At 43.4% G+C, this 25,259-nt stretch overlaps 1 protein-coding gene across 14 annotated transcripts in view; it reads left to right on the top strand.

Moving 5' to 3' along the window:
- Positions 1 to 25,259, top strand: part of LOC111970493 (ral GTPase-activating protein subunit beta) — a 59,932-nt gene that overhangs the window by 11,061 nt on the left and 23,612 nt on the right. For 5 of the 14 annotated variants that reach the window (XM_070445778.1, XM_023997268.3, XM_023997265.3 and 2 more), the window contains 19 exons: positions 1,233 to 1,435; positions 2,822 to 2,991; positions 3,457 to 3,643; positions 3,915 to 4,046; positions 4,643 to 4,824; positions 5,226 to 5,273; positions 6,086 to 6,166; positions 6,503 to 6,559; positions 8,377 to 8,528; positions 8,730 to 8,946; positions 13,455 to 13,656; positions 13,890 to 14,057; positions 14,788 to 14,902; positions 15,278 to 15,425; positions 15,992 to 16,056; positions 16,380 to 16,518; positions 21,296 to 21,429; positions 21,770 to 21,952; positions 22,616 to 22,767. In XM_070445778.1, the coding sequence (XP_070301879.1) occupies positions 1,233 to 1,435; positions 2,822 to 2,991; positions 3,457 to 3,643; positions 3,915 to 4,046; positions 4,643 to 4,824; positions 5,226 to 5,273; positions 6,086 to 6,166; positions 6,503 to 6,559; positions 8,377 to 8,528; positions 8,730 to 8,946; positions 13,455 to 13,656; positions 13,890 to 14,057; positions 14,788 to 14,902; positions 15,278 to 15,425; positions 15,992 to 16,056; positions 16,380 to 16,518; positions 21,296 to 21,429; positions 21,770 to 21,952; positions 22,616 to 22,767 (2,735 nt within the window). The remainder of the gene's footprint in view (positions 1 to 1,232; positions 1,436 to 2,821; positions 2,992 to 3,456; positions 3,644 to 3,914; positions 4,047 to 4,642; positions 4,825 to 5,225; positions 5,274 to 6,085; positions 6,167 to 6,502; positions 6,560 to 8,376; positions 8,529 to 8,729; positions 8,947 to 13,454; positions 13,657 to 13,889; positions 14,058 to 14,787; positions 14,903 to 15,277; positions 15,426 to 15,991; positions 16,057 to 16,379; positions 16,519 to 21,295; positions 21,430 to 21,769; positions 21,953 to 22,615; positions 22,768 to 25,259) is intronic. The other 9 variants (XM_070445779.1, XM_023997271.3, XM_023997276.3 and 6 more) reach the window with 6 other exon arrangements.

The raw sequence follows: 25,259 nt of genomic DNA, 5'->3' as shown, positions 1-25,259 counted from the left end.
TTACACGCCCTTGATGGGCCAGGCTTTTTCAGTCCCTTATTTTTACAAAACCAAGGAGGCTGAACGGTCACCTGCACAKTAGGACTCAACTACCTCCTGGCGTATGGAAACTTGAAAAAAATATATATTTATAACTGCACGCTTGATTGAAACACACACCTCCCCCTCTACATTCCATTGTGTTTTCAAATCTATTCTCTCTCTGATTTGTTGCTGGGTGAAAACTAGTGTTTGGCTTTGTCCCCATTTTTGTCTGTGCTGCTCACTTCCTCCTCATGTTAGCCTTGTAGCTCGGACAGCCCCAGGTCCCTGTGCTCGCCTGATAACATTGAGAGGATTTCCTGTGTGTCCCCCTGGGCCATTCAACCTCTGCAACTTTATTGACTGTTTCTTCACCCCAGTGGACTACGGCTCCTTGAGCCAGTCCCTGTCCCAGCAGCCATTTTTAGATAAGGCTTGATTGTCATAGGGCCAGGCGAAGGAAAAATGTAAGCCGTCTGCCAAAGAATGTACGCATGCCCTTACTAAGTGCCTCCTTGTCATTCCTCCTTGTTTTAGTTTGCCTGGTAATTCTCTTAACATAGCACTGGGCTCTGTGAGTGCAACTCACACAGTAATGGCTTATAGGGCTTGTGTTTTGTACAACTATCCTATTTTTGAGATGGTAGTATTTTAGGATAAAACTGTATTTGGTAAATAAATTGATAGTTCACATAGTGTGGTGGATCCAGCCAWATAGCTGTGTTCACCTTCCTGTTTTGACACGTGAAGTGATATAGAATGGTGAACGCAGCAAGGCTGGTTCCACCAGGCTCTAGTTCACCTAACTTTCAAAGTTAGATGACCCATCCCTTTACCCCTGTGTTTTAAATGAGTCAATTTCACGACAATCATCATAATTAGGCCTAAACACTTTTCTTTTTAACTCCAWGCACAAATAGGCCATCTTATTTTGATTCACTTTCAAGTGTTAAAACATTCATCCACCTTGTCCCCGTGTATTCAGCAATCACTGACATCTGACTGTCCACCTTGTCCCCGTGTATTCAGCAATCACTGACATCTGAGCTGTTCCACTCTTGGGTCCCACAGTGTTATTCAGCAATCACTGACATCTGACTGTCCACCTTGTCCCCGTGTATTCAGCAGTCACTGACATCTGACTGTCCACCTTGTCCCCGTGTATCCACCTCTTTCTAACAACATAGTTCTCTGTGTGATGTGATTGACAGGTGAAGTGGACGATGGAGGTGCTGTGCTAYGGCCTGACTCTGCCTCTGGACGGGGACACGGTCAAGCTGTGCGTGGACGTCTACACGGACTGGATCATGGCGCTGATCACTCCTCGCGACTCCATCCCCCAGCCCATCGTCAAGGAGCCCAACCTCTACGTGCAGACCATCCTCAAACACCTCTACAACCTCTTCATGCCCAGGTACAAGCTGTGTGTCTACGCTTTCTGGCTAACTGTTGTCTACGTTCTATTTAGCTGCTAACTGTCTATGCTCTAGCTACCCGCTAACTGTCTGTCTACGCTCTAGCTACCCGCTAACTGTTTGTCTAACGCTCTAGCTACCCGCTACTGTTTTGTCTACGCTCTAGTTACCGCGCTAACTGTCTGTCTACGCTCTAGCTACCCGCTAACTGTGTGTCTCCGCTCTAGCTACCCGCTAACTGTCTGTCTACGCTCTAGCTACCCGCTAACTGTCTGTCTCCGCTCTAGCTGTGTGTCTCCGCTCTAGCTAGCCGCTAACTTGTGTCTCCGCTCTAGCAAGCCGCTACTGTGTCTCCGCTCTAGCAACGCGCTAACTGTGTGTTTCCGCTCTAGCAAGCCGCTAACTGTGTGTCTCCGCTCTAGCAACCGCTAACTGTGTGTCTCCGCTCTAGCTACCCGCTAACTGTGTGTCTCCGCTCTAGCTAGCCGCTAACTGTGTGTCTCCGCTCTAGCTAGCCGCTAACTGTGTGTCTCCGCTCTAGCTAGCCGCAACTGTGTGTCTCCGCTCTAGCTACCCGCTAACTGTGTGTCTCCGCTCTAGCTACCCGCTAACTGTCTGTCTCCGCTCTAGCTACCCGCTAACTGTCTGTCTCCGCTCTAGCTACCCGCTAACTGTCTGTCTCCGCTCTAGCTACCCGCTAACTGTCTGTCTCCGCTCTAGCTACCCGTAACTGTCTGTCTACGCTCTAGCTACCCGCTAACTGTCTGTCTCCGCTCTAGCTAGCCGCTAACTGTCTGCCTCCGCTCTAGCTGTGTGTCTCGCTCTAGCAAGCCGCTAACTGTGTGTCTCCCGTCCTAGCTAGCGCCTAACTGTCTGTCTACGCTCTAGCTACCCGCTAACTGTCTGTCTCCGCTCTAGCTACCCGCTAACTGTCTGTCTCCGCTCTAGCTAGCCGCTAACTGTCTGTCTCCGCTCTAGCTAGCGCTAACTGTCTTGTCCTCCGCTCTAGCTGTGTGTCTCCGCTCTAGCTAGCCGCTAACTGTGTGTCTCCGCTCTAGCTAGCCGCTAACTGTGTGTCTCCGCTCTAGCAAGCCGCTAACTGTGTGTCTCCGCTCTAGCTAGCCGCTAACTATGGGGTATCTTATGTAATGTTCTACATTACAACTTCTTGACCTTAAGGCTCCAACCTCTAAAATTTGCAGTACATTGCTTATGCAACATGGTAATTCTAAATAGGAACAGATACCCTCCATTAGTTCATCAAACCAAGCTGCAAGGCTTGGAGAGAACGGGAGTATGGAAGAGGGAATGGTCAATGGAGTGTTTATTACATACTTGTCTTTCTAAAAGTGGTCTTTAACTCACTCTATTCCCTCCTCTCTCAGGCCGGAGCACTACAGCCCCATGCACTTCCGCTTGTGCCAACAGGTGCTGACGGCAGTGTTGAAGCTGGCCAGGGAGTCGGGCAGTGGCATGGCCCGGGAGACCTGGGAGGTGTTGCTGCTCTTCCTGCTGCGCATCAATGACACTCTGCTAGCCCCGCCCACCGTCGGAGGTCAGTCCATCGGAACAGATGCAATTGGGCTGCCTTTACACAGGCAGCCCAATTCTGATCTTTTGCCCAATTATCGTCAACATCKGATCTGATTGGTCAGAAGACCAATTMGTGGAAAAATATCAGAATTTGGCTGCCTTTGTCAAAGCAGCCTTTGATACTTTTCGTAGTGTCGTGGGGAACTTCTCACGTCCACTAAGTCAAATTTCTACTTGGTCTCCCATTGATATCAATGCATAACTAATAGGTAGATGTTAGGATTTGTCCCATAATGATTTTGGCTTTGACTAAGTTAATTGACTTTGTTGCTAACATGACTATTTAGTTCCAAATGAAGATGCGTTGTTCTTTCTCATATGCTATTTCATGCACCCAGAACACCTAGACATTTTGGATGATGAGCATTCACCCATTCTTCCTATATAAAGTTACTCACCCCTGGCCCCAATCCCCCATCTCTCTCAGGTGGGATTGCGGAGAAGCTGGCTGAGAAGCTGATCAGCGTTCTGTTTGAGGTGTGGTTTATGGCCTGCACACGCTGCTTCCCCACGCCTCCCTACTGGAAGACGGCCAGGGAGATGCTGGCCAACTGGAGGCACCACCCGCCCGTGGTGGAGCAGTGGAGCAAGGTCATYGCTGCTCTCACTTCCAGGTAGCCACACCACAACAAGATCAGTGGTTGCCAACCCTGTGGTTGCAGGCTTTTGTTTAAGCGCAGCGCTCAAACATATGGTTCCCGTTCAGTAGGGCATAACGTTTTGAAACAAATGTGAGTGCTCAAGTTCAGGTAGGACAAACTAGTTGGATTACAGACAGGAGTCATTTTCTCTCAGCAGTCAATTCTAGATATTAAATGTTTGTTAATGTTCAGATAAGAAATGGAAGGTGTAAATGTGTAATGTAAATGTTCTGTTTTGGCACAGACTGTTACGGTTCACCTACGGTCCGGCCTTCCCTCCGTTCAAAGTCCTAGAGGAGGACGCCAACCTCATCCCTACTGAGATGGACAACGACTGTGTGGCTCAGACCTGGTTCCGCTTTYTGCACATGCTGAGGTGAGTTCCACACAGCTAGCTCTCTGGGTCTGTATCACAGAATGGGAGTTATTACTGTTACACCTGGACTGGATTTGGTATAAATACTCCCCGATGACCTCATTTTAGTATAATAAAATAATACTGGGATGACTTTTGGATCATCATCCGAGACAGATCACACTGTTTGTTCTCTTTTGGTGAAGAACGTCAAACATCACATTTTATGTCACATACGCCGAATACAACCGGTGTAGACCTTACAGTGAAATGCTTACTTACAAGTCCTTAACCATCAATGCAGTTTTAAGAAGATACAAAAAAAAAAAAAAAAAAAAAGATGAGAATAACAAGTTAATACCTGACCGTACTGGATGGACTTCACACTTTAATTTTTTTATATTTTTTATCAAAAGGTACAAGAAAATTATTTTAGACCGCGCCCCCAGATGATCTAAGAAAGTGATCTGGGAAAATATTGTAGTGAATAATCTATTTGGTTACATCAATTTAACTGTTACTCTCTCGTGGCTGGGTTGTGGAGAGAAATAACATGCTCAGGACCCATTTTTGCACCACAAAGTTAAAAGTCCCGCCTCCTGCTCCTTCTCTTGTAGTAACCCGGTGGACCTCAGCAGCCCTTTGACGGTCAGCTCCACACCAAAGTTCCAGGAGCAGCTGCTGGGGGTGACCGGCGTGCCCCAGGAGGTGATCCAGCATCACCCCTGCCTCAAGCAGCTGCCCCAGATCTTCTTCAGGGCCATGCGGGGGGTCAGTTGCCTGGTGGACGCCTTCCTGGGTAAGACTACCTCATCTCACCTTAGCGTTGCTTTTTCTCTATACTGTTACATTTGACTTTGGCAATTAGTGTACTGTAGATCTGGGCCCATATTCACWAAGCGTCTCAGAGTAGGAGTGCTGATCAGGATCATGTTTTCCCTTATATATCATAATAAGATGACATCGACGGGGGGGACCTGTTTCCAGATCAGCATTCCTTACTCCGAGACGATTTCTGAATATGGGTCCTTAAAAATTGTATAGGTATGATAGTAGTTCCGTCTTGTTCGCTGACAGGCTAGCTGGAGATTTTGCTATATTTCTTACACCGATCCAATCCCTTCAGATCTACACAAGTTGTCGTGTTATTGCTGGAGCACTTCTGACCAAGAGATCATGTACATATTTCCTCCCCTCTAGGTGTCGGGGTCGCAAAGAGAGAGATTCGAGAGAAACTGCCCTCTTATGGTACTTAATAAACTGTGTCTTTGTCATTCAAATGAAGGGTGGAAGGGCTCTGATCTTGTTGACGTTGATCATGGAAAGATGTCATTTGACTTAGTTACACCTTGATTTTATGACCAGCAACAACTAAAGGCTTTTGTAAATGGGTTGACCCACCACCATGTCCTATCTTGTTTACTGGCTTTTAAACAAGAACCAGCCATTTTCAATTGAAAATAGCTTTTATTGTAATTTTCTCCATTCATTTCTCTACTGCCTTGTGCCCATTGTGCTACACCAGGGCTCTCCAACCCTGTTCCTGGAGAGCTACCGTCCTGTAGGTTTTCACTCCAACCCTAATCAGGAGGGTATCTCTCCAGGAACATGGTTGGAGTGCCCTGGTCTACACCTCCCAACAGTCTTAGACTTCAACCATGTTTGTACTTCTGAAATCAAGCAGACCTCTGCATTTTGGCCCTATACTTTATCGAAGCACTGTGTCACACAGGGTATATACTTCCCTAAATCTCTTGACATCCCCATGTTTAAAGAAACTGGAGCACATGCATTGTTTCTAGCTTGCAACACTACTTCGAATGTATCTTTTGGTTAATAGTAGTAGACGCTCATTTTGAAAATCACAGACCATTTATTAACTATGTGGACAATTATGTGTTACAGTACACAAACACAGAATGTCTTTAATAAATACCTAATATAATTCATTGAGCGATAATTTGGCCCAACAACTAAACCTCCATTTTGTGTTTCAGCTTTTTTGTCATTTTTCTGTTCTTTAAAAAAATATATTGTTCTAGTTTCTTCTTCTTCCCCAGAAACAGCACTAGTGTCTCTCTCTCCCTCAGGAGTGACAGTTTCTCCTAGGAGCAATATACGTGACAGACTTCCCGTTCTAGGTACACTACTAAACCGGACCTAACCCAATCAAATCCAATCATTAACATTGCACAGGGGTCAGACAGGAACAAACAGGATTTCCTATAACGGTGTTTGGGCATAAGACAAAAAGGTGCCACACTTCCAGTCATGAAAAACAACATACTCATAGACATCTATGAAGGAAAAAAAACGTTCACTGTGTCAGAATGAGAAACTGCCAAAGCTGTTTTTGATTCTTCATTTCGATCAATGGCTGTGTCCGCTTGCCAAAAAGGACGGGTGAATGTTGTCATGGTTGGTTTGTCGGCGTTCTGATATTCCAGGCTGTACTTTGACCACTTTCTTTCCCTCAGGTGCCGCCGTGTCTAGGAACAATTTCCGAGAAAGGCTTCACTCCATTCCCTCCTATGGTACTCTGTAGTTGTCTGCTCCCAAACAATCATAAAGGGAGCTGAATATGTTTTGATGGATTTGCTGGGGTTGGCAAAAAACTGATTTGTGTGGTGAAAGTAGCTGGTGCATGCACTTAAAGGGCAACGCCACCACTTTTGATYCTCCATTTTCATTATCTCCAACACAATACCAGTGTCAACATATGTGAAAATTGCGCTTCTGTAGAAACTAATATAAAGTCAAGAAAAGTTCTAACCGAGGACATCATAAAAAGTTTAAACATTTTACACTGTGATTTTCCAAAAACGATGAGATTTGTGGTGATGTGGAGAGCAAGAAAACACCCTCCCTTGGGCTAAAAACTTGTTGCCGGTTTTGAAAATCACAATTCTTTTACATCACACTGTGATGTCACAGAGAACCCTGTTTTTTTTTTAGGACCTTATCTTTTTAATCACTTAGAAACGTGCTGTTATCACATGTGAACACTGGTTTGGTGCTGGAGATGATGAATAAGAGGTTGAAAAGTGGTGGAAAGGCCCTTTAAAGATGCTGTGTCAAACAATTGAATCCATAATCACTTTCAGGACAGCAGGGACAAACTGTTTCAATCCTGAAAACCTCACTTCCCTACCCCTGTATTTTGGGCCTTTCTATATAGGCTAGTAGTAGAAAAGCTTACACATTTTACAGCGTAGGCCTATTAGTAATAACCCTCGCTTTGACTATTATTGTAGTCTTTTAGTAACATTTGAATTGAAGCACCTTTCATGATTCTGTCAATAGAATTGCATAATGGATGCTATAGCAAGGTAGGACTGTTTATGACAATCAAACCTGCTCGTATCGTTCCTTATCAACCACAACATAGATTTGATCAACTTTGAAACTTTTATAATGGAGATAATTGTTTGGGAAAAGGGTTGTCCTCTTCCATGGCCTGTTTGGAGAGACATTGTGTAGTGTGTGTGTGTGTGTGTGTGTGGCAGCATCACCATGGCAATGTATGTCAAGTTGCTTAAAGACTTGTTTTTCAAAAAACATCCTTGTTAGCTTAGCTATCAAACCTACTAAACGGACCATACAGTCGCATTGGCATCTGCAGCAGTTTAGTGCACCACGTTGCATCATCAACACTGAATTCTGTGAAAGATGCCAATCAATCAAATGTATTTATAAAGCCTTTTTTACATCAGCAGATGTCACAAAGTGCTACACAGAAACCCAGTTTACCTATAAATTGTTTTGGGCTTGACTGAAAATTGCAGTAATAGGTTTAGAGGGTCTGATCCATGTGGTAATGTGAAGCACTCACCCAATCAATCAATGCCTGAGTTTACTGTGTCAGTGTGGACAGTAAGTATATGCATGTATGTATCTGTTTTGATAGACTGAGCCAAGCATCTGAATAAGTAGCGTTGTCAATCAAAATTGGCCGACTAGCCGCCCCAAGGCTATGAAGCGAAAATGTGACTTTGGGAAACTTGCTCGATCTATTGTGGTGTGGATTTTTCTCTTTTAAAATATGTGTATACTTATTTTTGTATTTGTTACATTGTTCCTTATCTGTGGTGAGTATCCCCCAGTAAAGAAGACATATCCACATCACATGGCTCGTGCATTTTGATCTGGTATCTTTCTCTCTTGTGGAGGAAGGGTGAAACTCAAAGATGATGAGCTGCCAATGTTGATGTTACTAACATCCTCCCTGATCCGAGTGGCGCTTGTAACCAAAATATGGGTGGAGGGGAAATGGGACTCCATTGGTCCTCGCTGTTTTCACCTGAAACACCAGAATGTCCTCTAATGCGCCTGCTCTCTCTTTCTCCCTCAGGTATCTCCCGCCCCCGGTCGGACAGTGCCCCACCCACCCCTGTCAACAGACTGAGCGTACCGCCGCCTCCCACCACCACCAACACCACGCCCCCTCACAGCCGCCGCAACAAACCCACGGGGGTCATCAAGACGGCCAGTAAAACCTCCACAGTAAGTTCCTACACCAGAGTTTTTTCCTCAGATGGCCCATTTGTATCAGAGTAAAATGGGAGAAATACAGCATCCCTTTGCCAAATAAGCCTCAGACGATCATAGGAATAAATATTAATGTCCCTGTATATTCATATTCTTACTATGCCCATTTGACAGTTAATTCATTCCTGGTTATCCCCCACCCTCCTACCCATCCAGGCGAGCATGACGCACCAACCCAAAGTGTCCTACCAGCCGTCCTCCAGCTCTCCCTTGTCCAGCCCCAACCTGACCAGCTCTGAGCCCCGGCCGCTGCCCGCCCCCACCAGGCCCAAGGTCAACAGTGTCCTCAATCTGTTTGGTCAGTGGCTGTTTGATGCTGCGCTGGTGCACTGCAAGCTCCACACGGGCCTGAGCCGAGACAACAGCTTGACAGGTAAGGTCAGGGTCGGAGGTTAAGGGTCAAAAACTGGTTTGACTTGTATTGTTTGCGTCTCAATAGTTTAAAGTTGCTTCCTCTCTCCTTTATCGTCTCCTCTTATTTAGCTGTGAAAAAGCAGGCCAGGGATGTTGAGAAACATTATCATAGAAATATAATACGTTAAACAATTCCTACTACACTGGCTCTGATGCTCGTCGAATGTGGCAGGGATGGCAAACTATTACGGACTACAAAGGGAAACCCTGCCGCGAGCTGCCCAGTGACGCGAGCCTACCAGACGAGGTAAATGCCTTTTATGCTCGCTTCGAGGCAAGCAACACTGGAGCATGCATGAGAGCACCAGCTGTTATAGATGACTGTGATCACGCTCTCTGTAGCCGATGTGAGCAAGAACTTTTAAACAGGTCAATATTCACAAGGCTGCGGGGCCAGACGGGTTACCAGGGCGTGTACAACTGGCAAGTGTCTTCACTGACATTTTCAACATCTCCCTGACCGAATCTGTAATACCCACGTTTCAAGCAGACCACCATAGTCCATCTGACCAAGAATACGAAAGTAACCTGCCTAAATGACTACCGCCCCGTAGCACTCACGTCGGTAGCCATGAAGTCCTTTGAAAGGCTGGTCATGCCTCACATCAACATCATCATCCCAGAAATCGTAGACCCACTTCAATTTGCATACCGCCCCAACAGATCCACAGATGACGCAATCTCAATCGCACTCCACACTGCCATTTCCCACCTGGCCAAAAGGAACACCTATGTGAGAATGCTGGTCATTGACTACAGCTCTGCGTTCAACACCATAGTGCCCTCAAAGCTCATCACTAAGCTAAGGACCCTGGGACTAAACACTTCCCTTTGCACCTGGATCCTGGACTTCCTGACTGGCCGCCCCCAGGTGGTAAGGGTAGGTAGCAACACATCTGCCTCGCTGATCCTCAACACTGGGTTCCCTCGGGTGCATGCTTAATTCCCTTCTGTACTCCCTGTTCACCCATGACTGCGTGGCCAAACACGACTCCAACACCATCAAGTTTKCTGACGACACAACGGTGGTAGGCCTGATCACGGACAATGATGAGACAGCCTATAGGGTGCCAGGACCACAACCTCTCTCTCAATGTGCTCAAGACAAAGGAGATGATTGTGGACTACAGGAAAAAGTAGGCCGAACAGGCCCCCATTAACATAGACGGGGCTGTAGTGGAGCGTGTCGAGAGTTTCTCTTTGGTGTTCACATCACCAACAAACTATCATGGTCCAAACACACCAAGACAATCGTGAAGAGGGCACGACAACACCTTTTCCCCCTCAGGAGACTGAAAAGATTTGGCTTGGGTTCTCAGATCATCAAAAAGTACAGCTGCACCATCGAGCATCCTGACCGGTTGCATCACCGCCTGGTATGGCGACTGCTCGGCATCCGCCCATAAGGCGCTACAGAGGGTAGTGCGTACGGCCCAGTACATCACTGGGACCAAGATTCCTGTCATCCAGGACTTATATAGTAGGCGTGTCAGAGGAAGGCCCCAAAAATTGTTAGACTCCAGCCACTTTTGTCATAGACTGTTCTCTCTGCTACCGCACGGCAAGCGGTACCGGAGTGCCAGTCTAGGTCCAAGAGGCTCCTTAACAGCTTCTACCCCRACGCTATAAGACTCCTGAACAATTCATCAAATGGCCACCCGACCTGTCAAGGCATGTGGTGATTACTTTAAATGTTTAATACTTGTTTTGCTTACTTCATGATTCCATATGTGTTATTTCATGGTTTTGATGTCTTCACTATTATTCTACAATGTAAAAATAACGAAAAACCCTTGAATGAGGTGTGTCCAAACTTTTGACTGGTACATACCTACCTACCTACATACTTGTATCAGTTCTTTGTAGGCTGCTACACTGACCTTACAAAAATACTTTATGTCTTTTACACATATCTTTTTAGCTTAAAGCTACTTCACATAATGGAACTTCATGTGACACAAATCAAGTGTTGTCAGCAGAGCAAAATGGCAAGACTGAAGCGTTGTAAAGGTTCCCTTTCACAACGTATGTGTTGCATCCGAAATGGCACCCTATATACAGTTGAAGTCGGAAGTTTACATACACCTTAGCCGAATACATTTAAACTCAGTTTTTCACAATTCCTGACATTTAATCCTAGTAAAAATTCCCTGTCTTAGGTCAGTTAGGATCACCACTTTATTTTAAGAATGTGAAATGTCAGAATAATAGTAGAGAATGATTTATTTCAGCTTTTATTTCTTTCATCACATTCCCAGTGRGTCAGAAGTTTACATACACAATTAGTATTTGGTAGCGTTGCCTTTAAATAGTTTAACTTGTTTCGAGTAGCCTTCCACAAGCTTCCCACAATAAGTTGGGTGAATTTTGGCCCATTCCTCCTGACAGAGCTGGTGTAACTGAGTCAGGTTTGTAGGCCTCCTTGCTCGCACACGCTTTTTCATTTCTGGCCATACATTTTCTATAGGATTGAGGTCAGGGCTTTGTGATGGCCACTCCAATACCTTGACTTTCTTGTCCTTAAGCCATTTTGCCACATCTTTGGAAGTATGCTTGGGGTCATTGTTCATTTGGAAGACCAATTTGCGACCAAGCCTCAACTTCCTGACTGATRTCTTGAGATGTTGCTTCAATATATCCACATAGTTTACCTGCCTCATGATGCCATCTATTTTGTGAAGTGCACCAGTCCCTCCTGCAGCATAGCACCCCCACAACATGATGCTGCCACCCCCGTGCTTCACGGTTGGGATGTAGTTCTTCGGCTTGCAAGCCTCCCCCTTTTTCCTCTAAACATAACTATGGTCATTATGGCCAAACCGTTCTATTTGTGAATCATCAGACCAGAGGATTGATTTCTCCAAAAAGCACGATCTTTGTCCCCATGTGCAGTTGCAAACCGTAGTCTGGCTTTTTTATGGCGGTTTTGGAGCAGTGGCTTCTTCCTTGCTGAGCGGCCTTTCAGGTTATGTCGATATAGGACTCGTTTTACTGTGGATATAGATACTTTTGTACCTGTTTCCTCCAGCATCTTCACAAGGTCCTTTGCTGTTCTGGGATTGATTTGCACTTTTTGCACCAAAGTACGTTCATCTCTAGGAGACAGAATGCATCTCCTTCCTGAGCAGTATGACGGCAGCGTGGTCCCATGGTGTTTATACTTGCATACTATTGTTTGTACAGATGAACGTTGTACCTTCAGGCGTTTGGAAACTGCTCCCAAGGATGAACCAGACTTGTGGAGGTCTACAATTTTTTGGGCTGATTTCTTTTGATGTTCCCATGATGTCAAGCAAAGAGGCACTGAGTTTGAAGGTAGGCCTTGAAATACATCCACAGGTACACCTACAATTGACTCGAATTATGTCAATTAGCCTATCAGAAGCTTCTAAACCCATGACATAATTTTCTGGAATTTTCCAAGCTGTTTAAAGGCACAGTCAACTTAATGTATGTAAACTTCTGACCCACTGGAATTGTGATACAGTGAATTATAAGTGACATAATCTGTCTGTAAACAATTGTTGGACAAATTACTTGTGTCATGCACAAAGTAGATGTCCTAATCGAATTGCCAAAACTAGTTTGTTAACAAGATATTTTGTGGAGTGGTTGAAAAACGAGTTTTAATGACTCCAACCTAAGTGTATGTAAACTTCCGACTGTAGTGCACTACTTTTGATCAGGGCCCATAGCACTTTTTATAGGGAATAGGGTGTAGAGCTTTCAGTTTAAAGGCAGTCAGGTTAAAGTAATTAAACTTGATAGTAAATATCCTCTGTTGTACCATTCCATTAGCACAACGTTTGAAAACATTTCTCAGCTCATCAGGTCTTAGAGGCATCTTTCAGGGCTTTTCTCAGCTCACTGATGTCTTTGATCTTTCAGGGCTTTTCTCAGCTCACTGATGTCTTTGATCTTTCAGGGCTTTTCTCAGCTCACTGATGTCTTTGATCTTTCAGGGGTTTTCTGGATCAAAAAGGGGCTTAGGTTGTGGGCGGGGCAATGGGCGCAGTCGGGCCGTCGGCGCAGCTGAATTTTAGAGGTTTTTGTCGTTTTTAAGTTTACACTGAATTTTTCCATCCCGAAAAGGTATTTCTAGATGTTTTTTTATTTTTTTTACACAATTTGGACTGAGGCGTACTGTAAAATTGCTTTGGCGGCCTGCCCAAGGTTTTCAATGGCAGAAAAATATCTGTCTTTGGAAAATGACCCCTGTCTTTTGACGTTTATTTTAAAGCAGCTACTTTTTATAACCACTTATTGTCAGTGGCTTCTGCTTTTGACCTTTGATCTAACACATCTTCTCTGTCCTCTCTCGCTCTCCTCTTTCTAATTCCACCTAATTTCTCTATCCCTCCACTTTCTCTCACTTTTCTACCTCTATCCTTTACCATTCCCCATTATTGTGTTTCTCTCTCTCCTCTACCCCCTTCCTCTCTCTCCCCTCTTCCCCCCCATTCCCAGCCCTGGCCACTCAGGCAGGCGTGGAGCCGAGGAGGCAGGGCTCCCTGATGTCCACAGACACCATGGTGTCCAACCCCATGTTCGATGCCAACGAGTTCCCCGACAACTATGAGTCGGGCCGGGCCGAGGCCTGTGGGACCCTCTGCAGGATCTTCTGCAGCAAGAAGACCGGCGAGGAGATCCTGCCCGTTTACCTATCCAGGTAGCCACATGTTTTACGTAGTGTTTCCCAATCCTGGTCCTAAAAGGGTGCACATTTTAGTTTCTGCCCTCGCTTTAACACACATGATTAAATTCATCAAGTTAATTTGGGGCAAAAACAAGAATATGCACCACTTTGTGTCCCCAGGACCAGAGTTATGTGGCTGTTCATCATACTCTAGGTATGCCTAAAAACTCTACTTCAACCAAACCCTTCTGTCTCCACCCCCCCAGGTTTTACATGGTTCTGATCCAGGGCCTCCAGATCTCYGACTACATCTGCCGACCGGTCCTGGCCAGCATCATCCTCAACTCTTCTGCCCTCTTCTGCTCCGACCTGAAGGGCATCAACGTGGTGGTCCCTTACTTCATTTCTGCTCTGGAGAACATCCTCCCTGACCGGTGACGAATGCTAATCTATATTAAAGCTGCCGATATTACAAAAACAAACCAAGAAATGACCTCAAACAGCTAACAGTGTTTTTCCCCCTTGGAAATCATTGGAAATCATTGCACGCATGATAGAACAGAAAATGATGTATTATAAACAATAACAAATGTGCTGGGGGTGAACAGTGGCGGTGTTTCTCCAAATGCGCATTCCAGCTTTGACGTTTGCTTGCTGAAAGAATAGCTGCTATTGTTATTCCCCCTACATCTCGTTTTTCTAAACTCTCCTGTGCTGAAATTGCTTTTACAGCTGAAACATTTTCCTCRGGAAATGTACTTTGCCTAATTAGTCTTATGATGTTTGATAGACAATTAGTCAAATGGTCTGTGTTAAGGACATCTGCAGGCATAAGTAATGCAGTGTTGACAGAAATAGGTGTGTTTAGTTCTTTGGGTGAAGTTTGTCTGTTAGTGTCACAGAAGGGAAATGCYCAGAAATTAACATTTAACAAAACTCACTGTMTACGCTTGAAACAAAGTCACATGTCAATGTAAGAAATAGTTTGAGGAGTCTTATCAGTGGACAATTGATTGTTGGTTAAATAGGGTATCTGACTGCTGTCTCCTTTTTAATGTTTATCATTTGAGTTAAGTGTATCTCCAATAACAAATATTCAAAAGGAGTTAACTAAAGTGACCAACATTGAACRGAGCCTAACTCCTTTGAATGTTTCATCTCCAGAGAGCTGTCAAAGTTTAAGACCTATGTGAACCCCACAGACCTGAGGAGAGCATCCATCAACATCCTGATGTCCATGCTGCCTCTGCCACACCACTTTGGCAAGGTCAAGTCAGAGGTAAACCTGTTACACTCACTTGTCATGAAAGGAACAACAGTCTAAAACCAACGTTTGTCAGATGTTTTCAAACCTCTTCAAGATGCTCCAAGTCCCACACCATTATTTGTGTAGACACAGCTAATATGCCTTATTCCCTAAATTAATAGAAAAACTTAGCACCAAATAAAATGAGGACATGGTATGGATGGATCTTATAGTTTACATATAGTTACAATCGATGGATGGTGATTTGGACTTATTTAAACGTTTTGTGTTGTACTGAATTTCTATTGAACTGTCTGTTTTAGTTTTAGTGAACAGTTGCAATGCCCTGTAGTTCTTGACGGTTGTCTAAGTGCAGAGTCAACCACATGTATAATTTGTATGTTCCAGGTGCTCTTGGAGGGTAAGTTCAGCAACGACGACAACTCTCTGCACGACAAGGCTGTCTCCTTCGTCTCCCTCAAGCTGCGATTGGTCAACATCCTAATAGGAGCGCTCCAGACGGAGACGGACCCCACCAACACACAGATGATCCTGGGTTAGTTCATCTTCACTTTCTCTACCCATTTTTTTCATTTGATCTTTGGTTGTTTTACAATGAAAAGTGTGTTATAAAATTGAATGTATTATTATTTAATAATAAGGGCAGCGGTCTAAGGCACTGCATCTCAGTGCTTGAGGCATCACTACAGACCCTGGTTCGATTCCAGGCTGTATCACAACTGGCCGTGATTGGGAGTCCCATTGGGTAGTGCACAATTGGACCAGCGTCGTCCAAGGTTTGGGCGACGCTACAATGACGGGGTAGGCCGTCATTGTAAATAAGAATTTGTTCTTAACTGACGTGTCTAGTTAAATAAAGGTTCATTTAAAAAAATAAAGGTTGACTACTGATTTAGTCACGGTTTTAATCCTCATTAGGAAATGCGACTGAGAACCAGATTTGTGTCTTGGAGGCGTGCTTTGATATGGGTGTCTCGTGTGTGTGTGTTCGAACATGGGAAGTGTTTGTACTTTCACCCTGCCAAAACAGTTATCTCTTTTACGTATTGCAGAATCACCTTTGGAATGAATATAATAATGAAGAGCCTTTTCTCTGTACAGGTGCAATGCTCAACATTGTCCAAGACTCTGCTCTCCTGGAGTCCACTGGTGCCCAAGCGGAGGTGGTGAGACCAATGCTTTTGTTCTCCACGCTGTAGAAACGCTCACTCAACCAGAAAGAAAATAAACTGAATAAAACATGTAGCTAAGAGATATCTGTAAAACAAATATGTAACCTTTTATTYAACCAGGAAAGAGTTTAGARACCTGGCAAGAGGTCACCATACATTTTGTATTTAAAGGATATTTTACTCAAACGTATTTTGTTCATTAGTCCACAAAGATGTTTTATGTAGACTAATGAACAAAATACTAAAATCTGTTTTGTTTTTGAGTAAAATATCCCTTTTAATGATCTGAGCAGACTGTGACAATGCCACCCCAACAGGGCATTGTGGACGGCAGCAATGCACTGGCCAAGAGCCACAGCAGGAACAACAGTGGCATCAGCAACACCAGCGGGGGCAGCTCTGAAGCCACCACCCCTGACAGAGAGAGGCCCACMCAGGCCCTCCTCAGAGACTACGGTGAGCCCCTTGGAGAACACATTCATGAGCCCTGTTCCAAAATCCAGACTTGTGTTAAAATAATATTTGCTTTCTTGGAGCGTTTCATTGAGCATGCTCTGAGTACCAAGTAGGCSGGGTATGCACTTTTGAGACTATTCAGTTGGCGCCATTGTGCCAGGGAAGCTCAATCGAGGGCAGCTGAAGTATTATAAAATAAAATAAATACTGTTTGAACCCATGTCTGCCAAAATCAATCAACCAACCTTCCTAGTTATAACCTTCCTAGTTATTTAGCCTAGCTCTTCCTAGTTAGTGACCTCTAGGCTCTTCCTAGTTAGTGACCTCTAGGCTCTTCCTAGTTAGTGACCTCTAGGCCCTTCCTAGTTAGTGACCTCTAGGCCCTTCCTAGTTAGTGATCTCTAGGCCCTTCCTAGTTAGTGACCTCTGGGCCTTCCTAGTTAGTGACCTCTGGGCCCTTCCTAGGTTAGTTAACCCGAGCCCAGGGTCATCAACTGCAGACGGCAAATTGACCGCATGAAGCCCAAACAGATAATATTTGACTAAAACATAATAATTTCAAACCTTTCTTACATTTCTATACGATGGAACGGATTTCCAAAATGTATATCACTTGAAGCTGATTTCCTGGTGTTTTAGTCTTTTATGTCCAACAATGGATTTTTAAATATAACAGTATATACAGCGTGTTCAGAAAGTATTCAAATTGTGTTGCGTTACAGCCTTATTCTAAAATGGATTAAATAAAGGTTTTTCCCTCATTAATCTACCACACAATACCTCATAATGACAAGGCGAAAAACATTTTTTGACATTTTTGCAAATGTATTAAAAATAAAAAACAGAAGTATTACTAGTCCTTGATATTGAGGGAGTTCGGTTAATTGCACCAGGCTATGGCCCTTGACGTGCACGGGAAAAAGTGGGGTAGAGGAGCGCCCTTCTCAAATCGAACAGTGATCTGCACCGCATGGTCATTTGTCACACAAATTATACAGCACCAGTCAAAAGTTGCCAACCTACTCATTCAAGGTTTTTCTTTATTTTTACTATTTTCTTCATTGTAGAATAATAGTGAAGACATCAACTATGAAATAACACAGAAATCATGTAGTAACCAAAAAGTGTTAAACAAACCAAAATATATTTTATTTTAGATTATTTAAAGTAGCCACCCTGTGCCTTGATAACAGCTTTGCACAATCTTGGTATTCTCTCAACCAGCTTCACCTGGAATGCTTTTCCAACAATCTTGAAGGAGTTCCCCACATGCTAAGCACATGTTGGCTGCTTTTCCTTCACTCTACGGTCCAACTCATCTCAAACCATCTCAATTGTGTTGAGTCGGGTGATTGTGGAGGCCAGGTCATCTGATGCAGCACTCCATCACTCTCCTTCTTGGTCAAATAGCTTTTATACAGCCTGGAGGTGTGTTTTGGGTCATTGTCCTGTTAAAAAAACAAATGATAGTCCCACTAAGCACAAACCAGATGGGATGTATATCGCTACAGAATGCTGTGGTAGCCATGCTGGGTAATTGTGCCTTGAATTCTAAATAAATCACTGACAGTGTTACCAGCAAAGCACCATCACACCACCTCCATGCTTCACGGTGGGAACTACACACGTGGAGATCATCCGTTCACCTACTCTACGTCTCACAAGACATGGCGGTTAGAGCCAAAAATCTCTAATTTGGACTCATCAGACCAAGGACAGATTTCCACCGATCTAATGTCCATTGGTTGTGTTTCTTGGCCCAATGGGCAAGTCTCTTCATCTTATTGGTGTCCTTTAGTAGTGGTTTCTTTGCAGCAATTTGACCATGAAGGCCTGATTTCACGCAGTCTCCTCTGAACACTTAATGTTGAGATGTCTGTTACTCGAACTCTGAAGCGTTTATTTGGGCTGCAATTTCTGAGGCTGGTACCTCCTAATGAAATTACCCAGGTAACTCTGGGTCTTCCTTTCCTGTGGCGGTCCGCATGAAAGCCAGTTTCATCATAGCGCTTGATGGTTTTTGCGACTGTACTTGAAGAAACTTTTAAAAGTTCTTGAAAATTTCCGCATTGACTGACCTTCATGTCTTCAAGTAATGATGGACTGTTGTTTCTCTTTGCTTATTTGAGCTGTTATTGCCGTAATATGAACTTGGTCTTTTACCAAATAGGGCTATATTCTGTATACCACCCCTACCTTGCCACAATGCAACTGATTGGCTCAAACGCATTAAGAAGGAAAGAAATTTCCCAAATTCACTTTGAACAAGGCACACCGGTTAATTTAAATGCATTCCAGTTGACTACCTCATGAAGCTGGTTGAGAGAATACCAAGCGTGTGCAGAGCTGTCAAGGCAAAGGGTGGCTACTTTGAAGAATCTGAAATATATATTAAACTTTTTTTCTTTCTTTTTTAGWACGTCATTCCATGTGTTATTTCATAGTTTGGATGTCTTCACTGTTATTCTACAATGTAGAACATAATAATAATAGAGAAAAAGTAGTAGATGTGTCAACTTTTGACTTTTACTGTGTTTGATTTTTCAAACTAGTTTTCATTGGGAAGGCAGAGTAAGTATTTTTATMAAAAGAACTCACTTTTGYGTGTGAAAACACAGACTCCTTCTCATTACTCCCATTACTCCACGTGCTTAACCTACGTCACCTTTGTTTTGAGCCGACTTCACCATCAGCCAAAACGGGGCACCTGGCTTATGCCCTGTAGGTAGCCTGGTTCCAAAACGAATGCAATCAACGCTAACCRGGTTCATCTAGGGCAGGACCGGGGCATTAATAGAATCCCCACACTGACTGTTACCAGGGAATCCTATGCAAAGGTGGAGGTCAACAGGGTGATGGGGGGGACTTTATGGTAATACAGTGGTGGTGGTAAAACACTTCCACACAATTCAATCCACAGTAGAGGGGTTTAGRCCAATTCCATTTCCACACAGTTCCRCTAATTAATTGAAAACCAATTCATGGTTTAAAGATACTGACAAAAAGTAATCAACATAAAAATAAAATCAATTTGGTAGACAGCTTTTCAATTTTCATTTTTGACCTCTACATTATAACAGGAAGAGGAAGTGTAACTCTAACATAGCCTATTAGCTAGAAGAGCTGCTGTTTAGCTGGTTAAACAAAGTTTTTAGCCATGTGTTGGCCAACATGTATGTCCAAGTCAAGAAACATTACCAGCAGCACTATTTAAATGTAACCTTTATTTAACTAGGCAAGTCGGTTAAAAACAAATTCTTATTTACAATGACGGCCTACAGACATCGCTGGGCCAATTGTGTGCCACCYTATGGGACTCCCKATCATGGCCGGTTGTGATACAGCCTGGATTCAAGTGACGCCTCTAGCACTGAGATGCAGTGCGTTASACCGCTGCACCACTCGGGAGACCCATTTTTCGCGCTGGTGGTGCCCTATTTGCGGGTGCTTTTTCAAAGCCTATGTCAGATTCTCCAGTGAGTGTAATTAGCTCCAATTAGTGTAATTTGCTCAATATTATAAATTGARAAACAAGGAGGTATTAGTAGGTATGTAATTCAAAATCAGATTTCTGCTAGCGATATTCATAAAAATATTATTATATTTTTGTGGACCAACATGCAGTACCTTCGCGGACCCAAGGTTGAATACCCCTGAGCTAGACTTTTACAGTAATGTTTCTATAATAGTTTTGAATGTTGACTGTCTTCATTTATTTTTGTATTCCTGTCAGTCATGCTTTAGTAGTATAGTGGACAAGTATGACATTGGGTAAAGGTGATTCCCAAAAAGGCATTATTATTTTCATATTTGCAGTGATGCTGTGTTATTTCAGTGATACTTATATTATCAGAATGCAGACGGTCGTGTGTCTGTCACTTGCTAGCTCTTCTCGCTATACCGCATGTGCAACTTGTGCATAAATATCTTAACTGCATGTGTTAGTGTATACAGCTTATGCATGTTGTTTTATTTAAGCTGGAATATGAGCCTAGACCTGGAGTGAATCTCTGTTTCCTTGATTCCTCATGTCCTCCTTCCATGTCACCTTCTCAAAGAGCATTGGAGCAGAAATCTGAGATTCCTCCCCTCAGATCTTCTCCAATGTGTTTTGTGGAGGAAGAGGCAAGAAGAGAATACAATTGAGATTCATCCACAATTTAGACCCACTGACTGGCTGCAAATGTCTTTCATAATAACTACATACTGGGCAAATGCATGGCTATGCTGAACATCAACTAAATGCAGGCTAACACTTGTGTGCAGCAACTGTACTGCAATTTCTTGGTTTTCTCAGACCAAGTTCATTTCAAACAGAAACATGTTTTTTACTTGAAGTGTTGCCTTTTCCTCCATCTTAATTTGAACCTCTAAGTTTCTGAAAGACAATTGAAACACTTACAAACAAACAAACAAACAAACAGCTCTACTCAAACATGCATGTTTGGTAAAATTGTCCTAATTTTGGCTACCATTCTATTGGCAACAAATGGCTGGGGCCATTTCATGAATTGAAAAATGTCTATAGTCTTCTAATGAGGATTTTTCAATGAATTGAACATGGAATTTGACCTAATACATCCATAATATCCAACCTCATAAGGACTGCTCATATAGTACTGTCATCATGCCGATTGCTTTGTGTGTGTGTGTAGCTGATGCTTATTGGACGTGCTCCGCCTGGTCCAGTAGTTACTAACCCCAGCTCTCCTCCTCTGCTCGTGGTTGTGTGACGTGGCGTGGTATGGCGTTTTCTTCTGGGGGGTCATATCCCTAGCTCTCCATACAGATGCAGCGGCCGGCTTGCTGATCCGCAGCATCCACCTTGTCACCCAGAGGCTCAACTCCCAGTGGAGGCCTGACATGAGCATCTCCCTGGCCGCTCTGGAGCTGCTGGCCGGCCTRGCCAAGGTAAAGCCCCAGGGTCCTGTTCATTAGGCACGCAACRTTTTAAACCCATCGTTTTAGCTCCATATGCCCACTTGGGGTCCTATCAACGATACCTACATTGTCCATTTAAAGCAAATTTAAAACCTTACATTGTAAGGTGACGGTGGACAACAAAGCCAGCATGGCTTTCCTTTCCCATTTTAGTAATTGTAATGGAAACAAACAGTATGAGGTGGCCAGACAACTATGGAAAGKGTATGATAATGAACACTGCAATGGAGATGAGTAAGAGCCAGGAGATTCTACAACAGACCTTTCAGTTGTCGTTCATTAAACTCTGCTGGGTCTCCCTCCTCCTCAGGTGAGGACGAGTGTGGAGTCTGCAGACCGTAAACGTGCGGTCAGCTCGGTGTGTGGTTACATCGTGTACCAGTGCAGCCGGCCTGCCCCCCTCCACTCCAGAGACCTCCACTCTATGATCGTGGCAGCCTTCCAGTGTCTGTGTGTGTGGCTGACAGAACACCCTGACATGCTCAATGAAAAGGTAGAGGGACCACAACACATTCTATCTGGACTACTACTGGGCAGGGTCTCCCAGATTAAGCCTAGTAGGCTACTGGACTAGAAAGCAATTTTAATGACAAATGATTCAAAGGCATTTGAGCCACAATTACTCTGGTTGCTATTTCCTTCTTTATTGATTTTGAGTGTGTTTTGGTCCAGGACGAGGCTTAATCTGTGTTCCTACTGTTCTGTCCATCTAAGAATGACCAAGGTACATAAAGATGGAAAGAATCAGCTCCATCTACTTTTTAGTTGTTTGAAATTGCTTGCGTCTGTGAACTACAGTTGGGATCATGTATAACGTGCTAATGCAGATACAAAAGAGTAACAGAGAGCAAGCTGCAATACAGCAAACTTAGAAAACAAGGCATTGTGCATGGAGGCTGCCATATTTATGCACGGCYACCTTTTGGACTTCACACAGTTTATCGCTATATAAGCCAATATCAACCTTTTCTTGAGTTTTGAAAAGTGTAGGTCAAATCTTCCTTTTGAATCATTCATTGTTCAAATGGTCACAAATCCTCCGTTTGACATCATTGCGTGATTTAATCTTAATTTTGTGTGTTCTTTCTGACTTATATGAACACTCTAAACTCACCAGTTGACTTTTGTGCCATGCAATGACAGTGTTTTGTTGCAGGACTGTTTGATAGAGGTCCTGGAGATCGTGGAACTGGGCATATCAGGCAGCAAGTCCAAGACGGGTGACCAGGAAGTGCGTTACAAAGGGGACAAGGAGCACAACCCGGCCTCCATGAGGGTGAAGGATGCTGCTGAGGCCACCCTGTCATGGTGAGGGCCACCTGAGAGGAGTAATGGTTCTGTAGGGAAAGATTATTATTAAGATGCATTACCTTTTAGTTCTCTCTTTAATGGGTCATCTGTGATTGGTACATCTGTTTTTGGACTTAATGATATATGTTACAAGTTTTGAGGCGTTTGACGCCAGTTCCTACTTTCACAGTAGGGCATTAGAATTATTTTGCATTACATTTTTTTCCCCCATAAATGCCTTCTTGAACATGACAACTTTCATGTGCCTTAATTACGAACTTGTATGGGATCCATAAATATAAAAATGTTAAATGATGAGCCTAGTTTAACCAAGGAGAAAGGACTGAGCTGTACAGGGAGATAGAAATGATCCTTCCTGGCTAGTCATGATTGACTGAGATATACGGGGTGATTGGACATGCCGAGAGATGAGTCCTGATTGGTCTGTCACAGGTTCCTGTCGATAACAGAATGGGCTCTTCCCTGGTCAGTATGTAGATCATCTTTGCTACTGCAGATTTGGGGAAATATATACCTATGGACAACTGCAAAAGTGTTGCTATAGCTCTCAAAAACATGGCTGCCCTAAATTTAGATGGGTTTAAGTACAGGGACTACTTTCTGTAGAGCCTCAAAACATGCTTAAAACATGTTTGGGTTTTATGGATGGTCAGTCCTTGCATCCATATTTCTGTTTTATGAATTTGAGAGTGATTTCTTTTCTCCGGCCCCATTCATTAGCTGTTCACCAAAAGTTTTGGTTTCACTGCTTTGTTGTTTAAACTGCATATTGCYCCTTTAGCTAAACTACAAAATGGCTGTCCCACCTCTTGTTTTTGTGGACCTCTGAGGTCAAAATTATAGTTTTAACCATGTTTTGGAGCTATACAGTGTTTGTTTACAATAACTTTGTTTGCAAATGTCTTACTTCATCAAAGCGATTAGGTTAAAGAGGAGAGGGATCTGTAGTAGCCACTAAATAGGTGTGGATACTGAATTACCAAGATATCCAGGCTCCATATAGGTGTGGATACTGAATTACCAAGATATCCAGGCTCTAATAGGTGTGGATACTGAATTACCAAGATATACAGGTTCCAATAGGTGTGGATACTGAATTACCAAGATATCCAGGCTCTAATAGGTGTGGGTACTGAATTACCAAGAAATACAGGCTCCAATAGGTGTGATATCCAGGCTCCAATAGGTGTGAATACTGCATACAGCCCAACAAGATGTAAATGGGCATAGATATTGCATACAGCCAGTGGTGTAAAGTACTTAAGTTGTTTTTTGGGGTATCTGTACTTAACCATTTATATTTTTGACAACTTTTACTTCAAAACATTCCTAGAGAAAATGCACTTTTTACTACATACATTTTTCCTGACACCCAAAAGTACTCATTACATTTTGAATGCTTAGCAGGACAGTAAAATTGCCTAATTCACACACTTACCAAGAGAGCATCCCTGGTCATCCCTAACGCCTCTGATCTGGTGGACTCACTAACACACATGCTTAATTTTTAACTGATGTCTGAGTGTTGGAGTTTGCCCCTGGCTATCTGTAAATACATTTTTAAAAAGCAAATCATGCTGTCTGGTTTGCCTAATAAAAGGAATTTGAAATGATATAGAATTTTACTTTTGATACTTAAGTATATTTGGGCAATTACATTTACTTTTTATACTTAAGTATGTTTAAAACCAAATACTTTTAGACTTTTACTCAAGAAGTATTTTACTGGTAGACTTTCATTGAATCATTTTCTATTAAGGTATCTTTACTTTTACTCAGTATAGACAAGTGGGTACTTTTCCACTAATGCATGATGCCCAACAAGGTATAATAGGCCTGGTTACTGCATGATACCCAACAAGGTATAAATAGGTGTGGATACTGCATGATGCCCACAAGGTATAAATAGGTGTGGATACTGCATGATACCCAACAAGGTACAAATAGGTGTGGTACTGCATGATGCCCAACAAGGTACAAATAGGTGTGGATACTGCATGATGCCCAACAAGGTATAAATAGGTGTAGATACTGCATGATACCCAACAAGGTATAAAATAGGTGTGGATACTGCATGATGCCCAACAAGGTATAAATAGGTGTGGATACTGCATGATGCCCAACAAGGTAAAATAGGTGGATACTGCATGATGCCCAACAAGGTATAAATAGGTGTGGATACTGCATGATGCCAACAAGGTACAAATAGGTGTGGATACGGCATGATGCCCAACAGGTATAAATAGGTGTGGATACGGCATGATGGCCAACAAGGTATAAATAGGTGTGGATACTGCATGATGCCCAACAAGGTACAAATAGGTGTGGATACTGCATGATGCCAACAAGGTACAAATAGGTGTGGAACTGCATGATGCCAACAAGGTACAATAGGTGTGGATACTGCATGATGCCCAACAAGGTATAAATAGGTGTGGATACTGCATGATGCCCAACAAGGTATACATAGGTGTGGATACTGCAAATAT

Source organism: Salvelinus sp. IW2-2015, linkage group LG11 (assembly GCF_002910315.2).
Source record: "Salvelinus sp. IW2-2015 linkage group LG11, ASM291031v2, whole genome shotgun sequence".
NCBI lineage: Eukaryota > Metazoa > Chordata > Actinopteri > Salmoniformes > Salmonidae > Salvelinus > Salvelinus sp. IW2-2015.
Note: the sequence above shows the minus strand (reverse complement) of the source record. Positions and strands in the feature narration are given on the sequence as shown.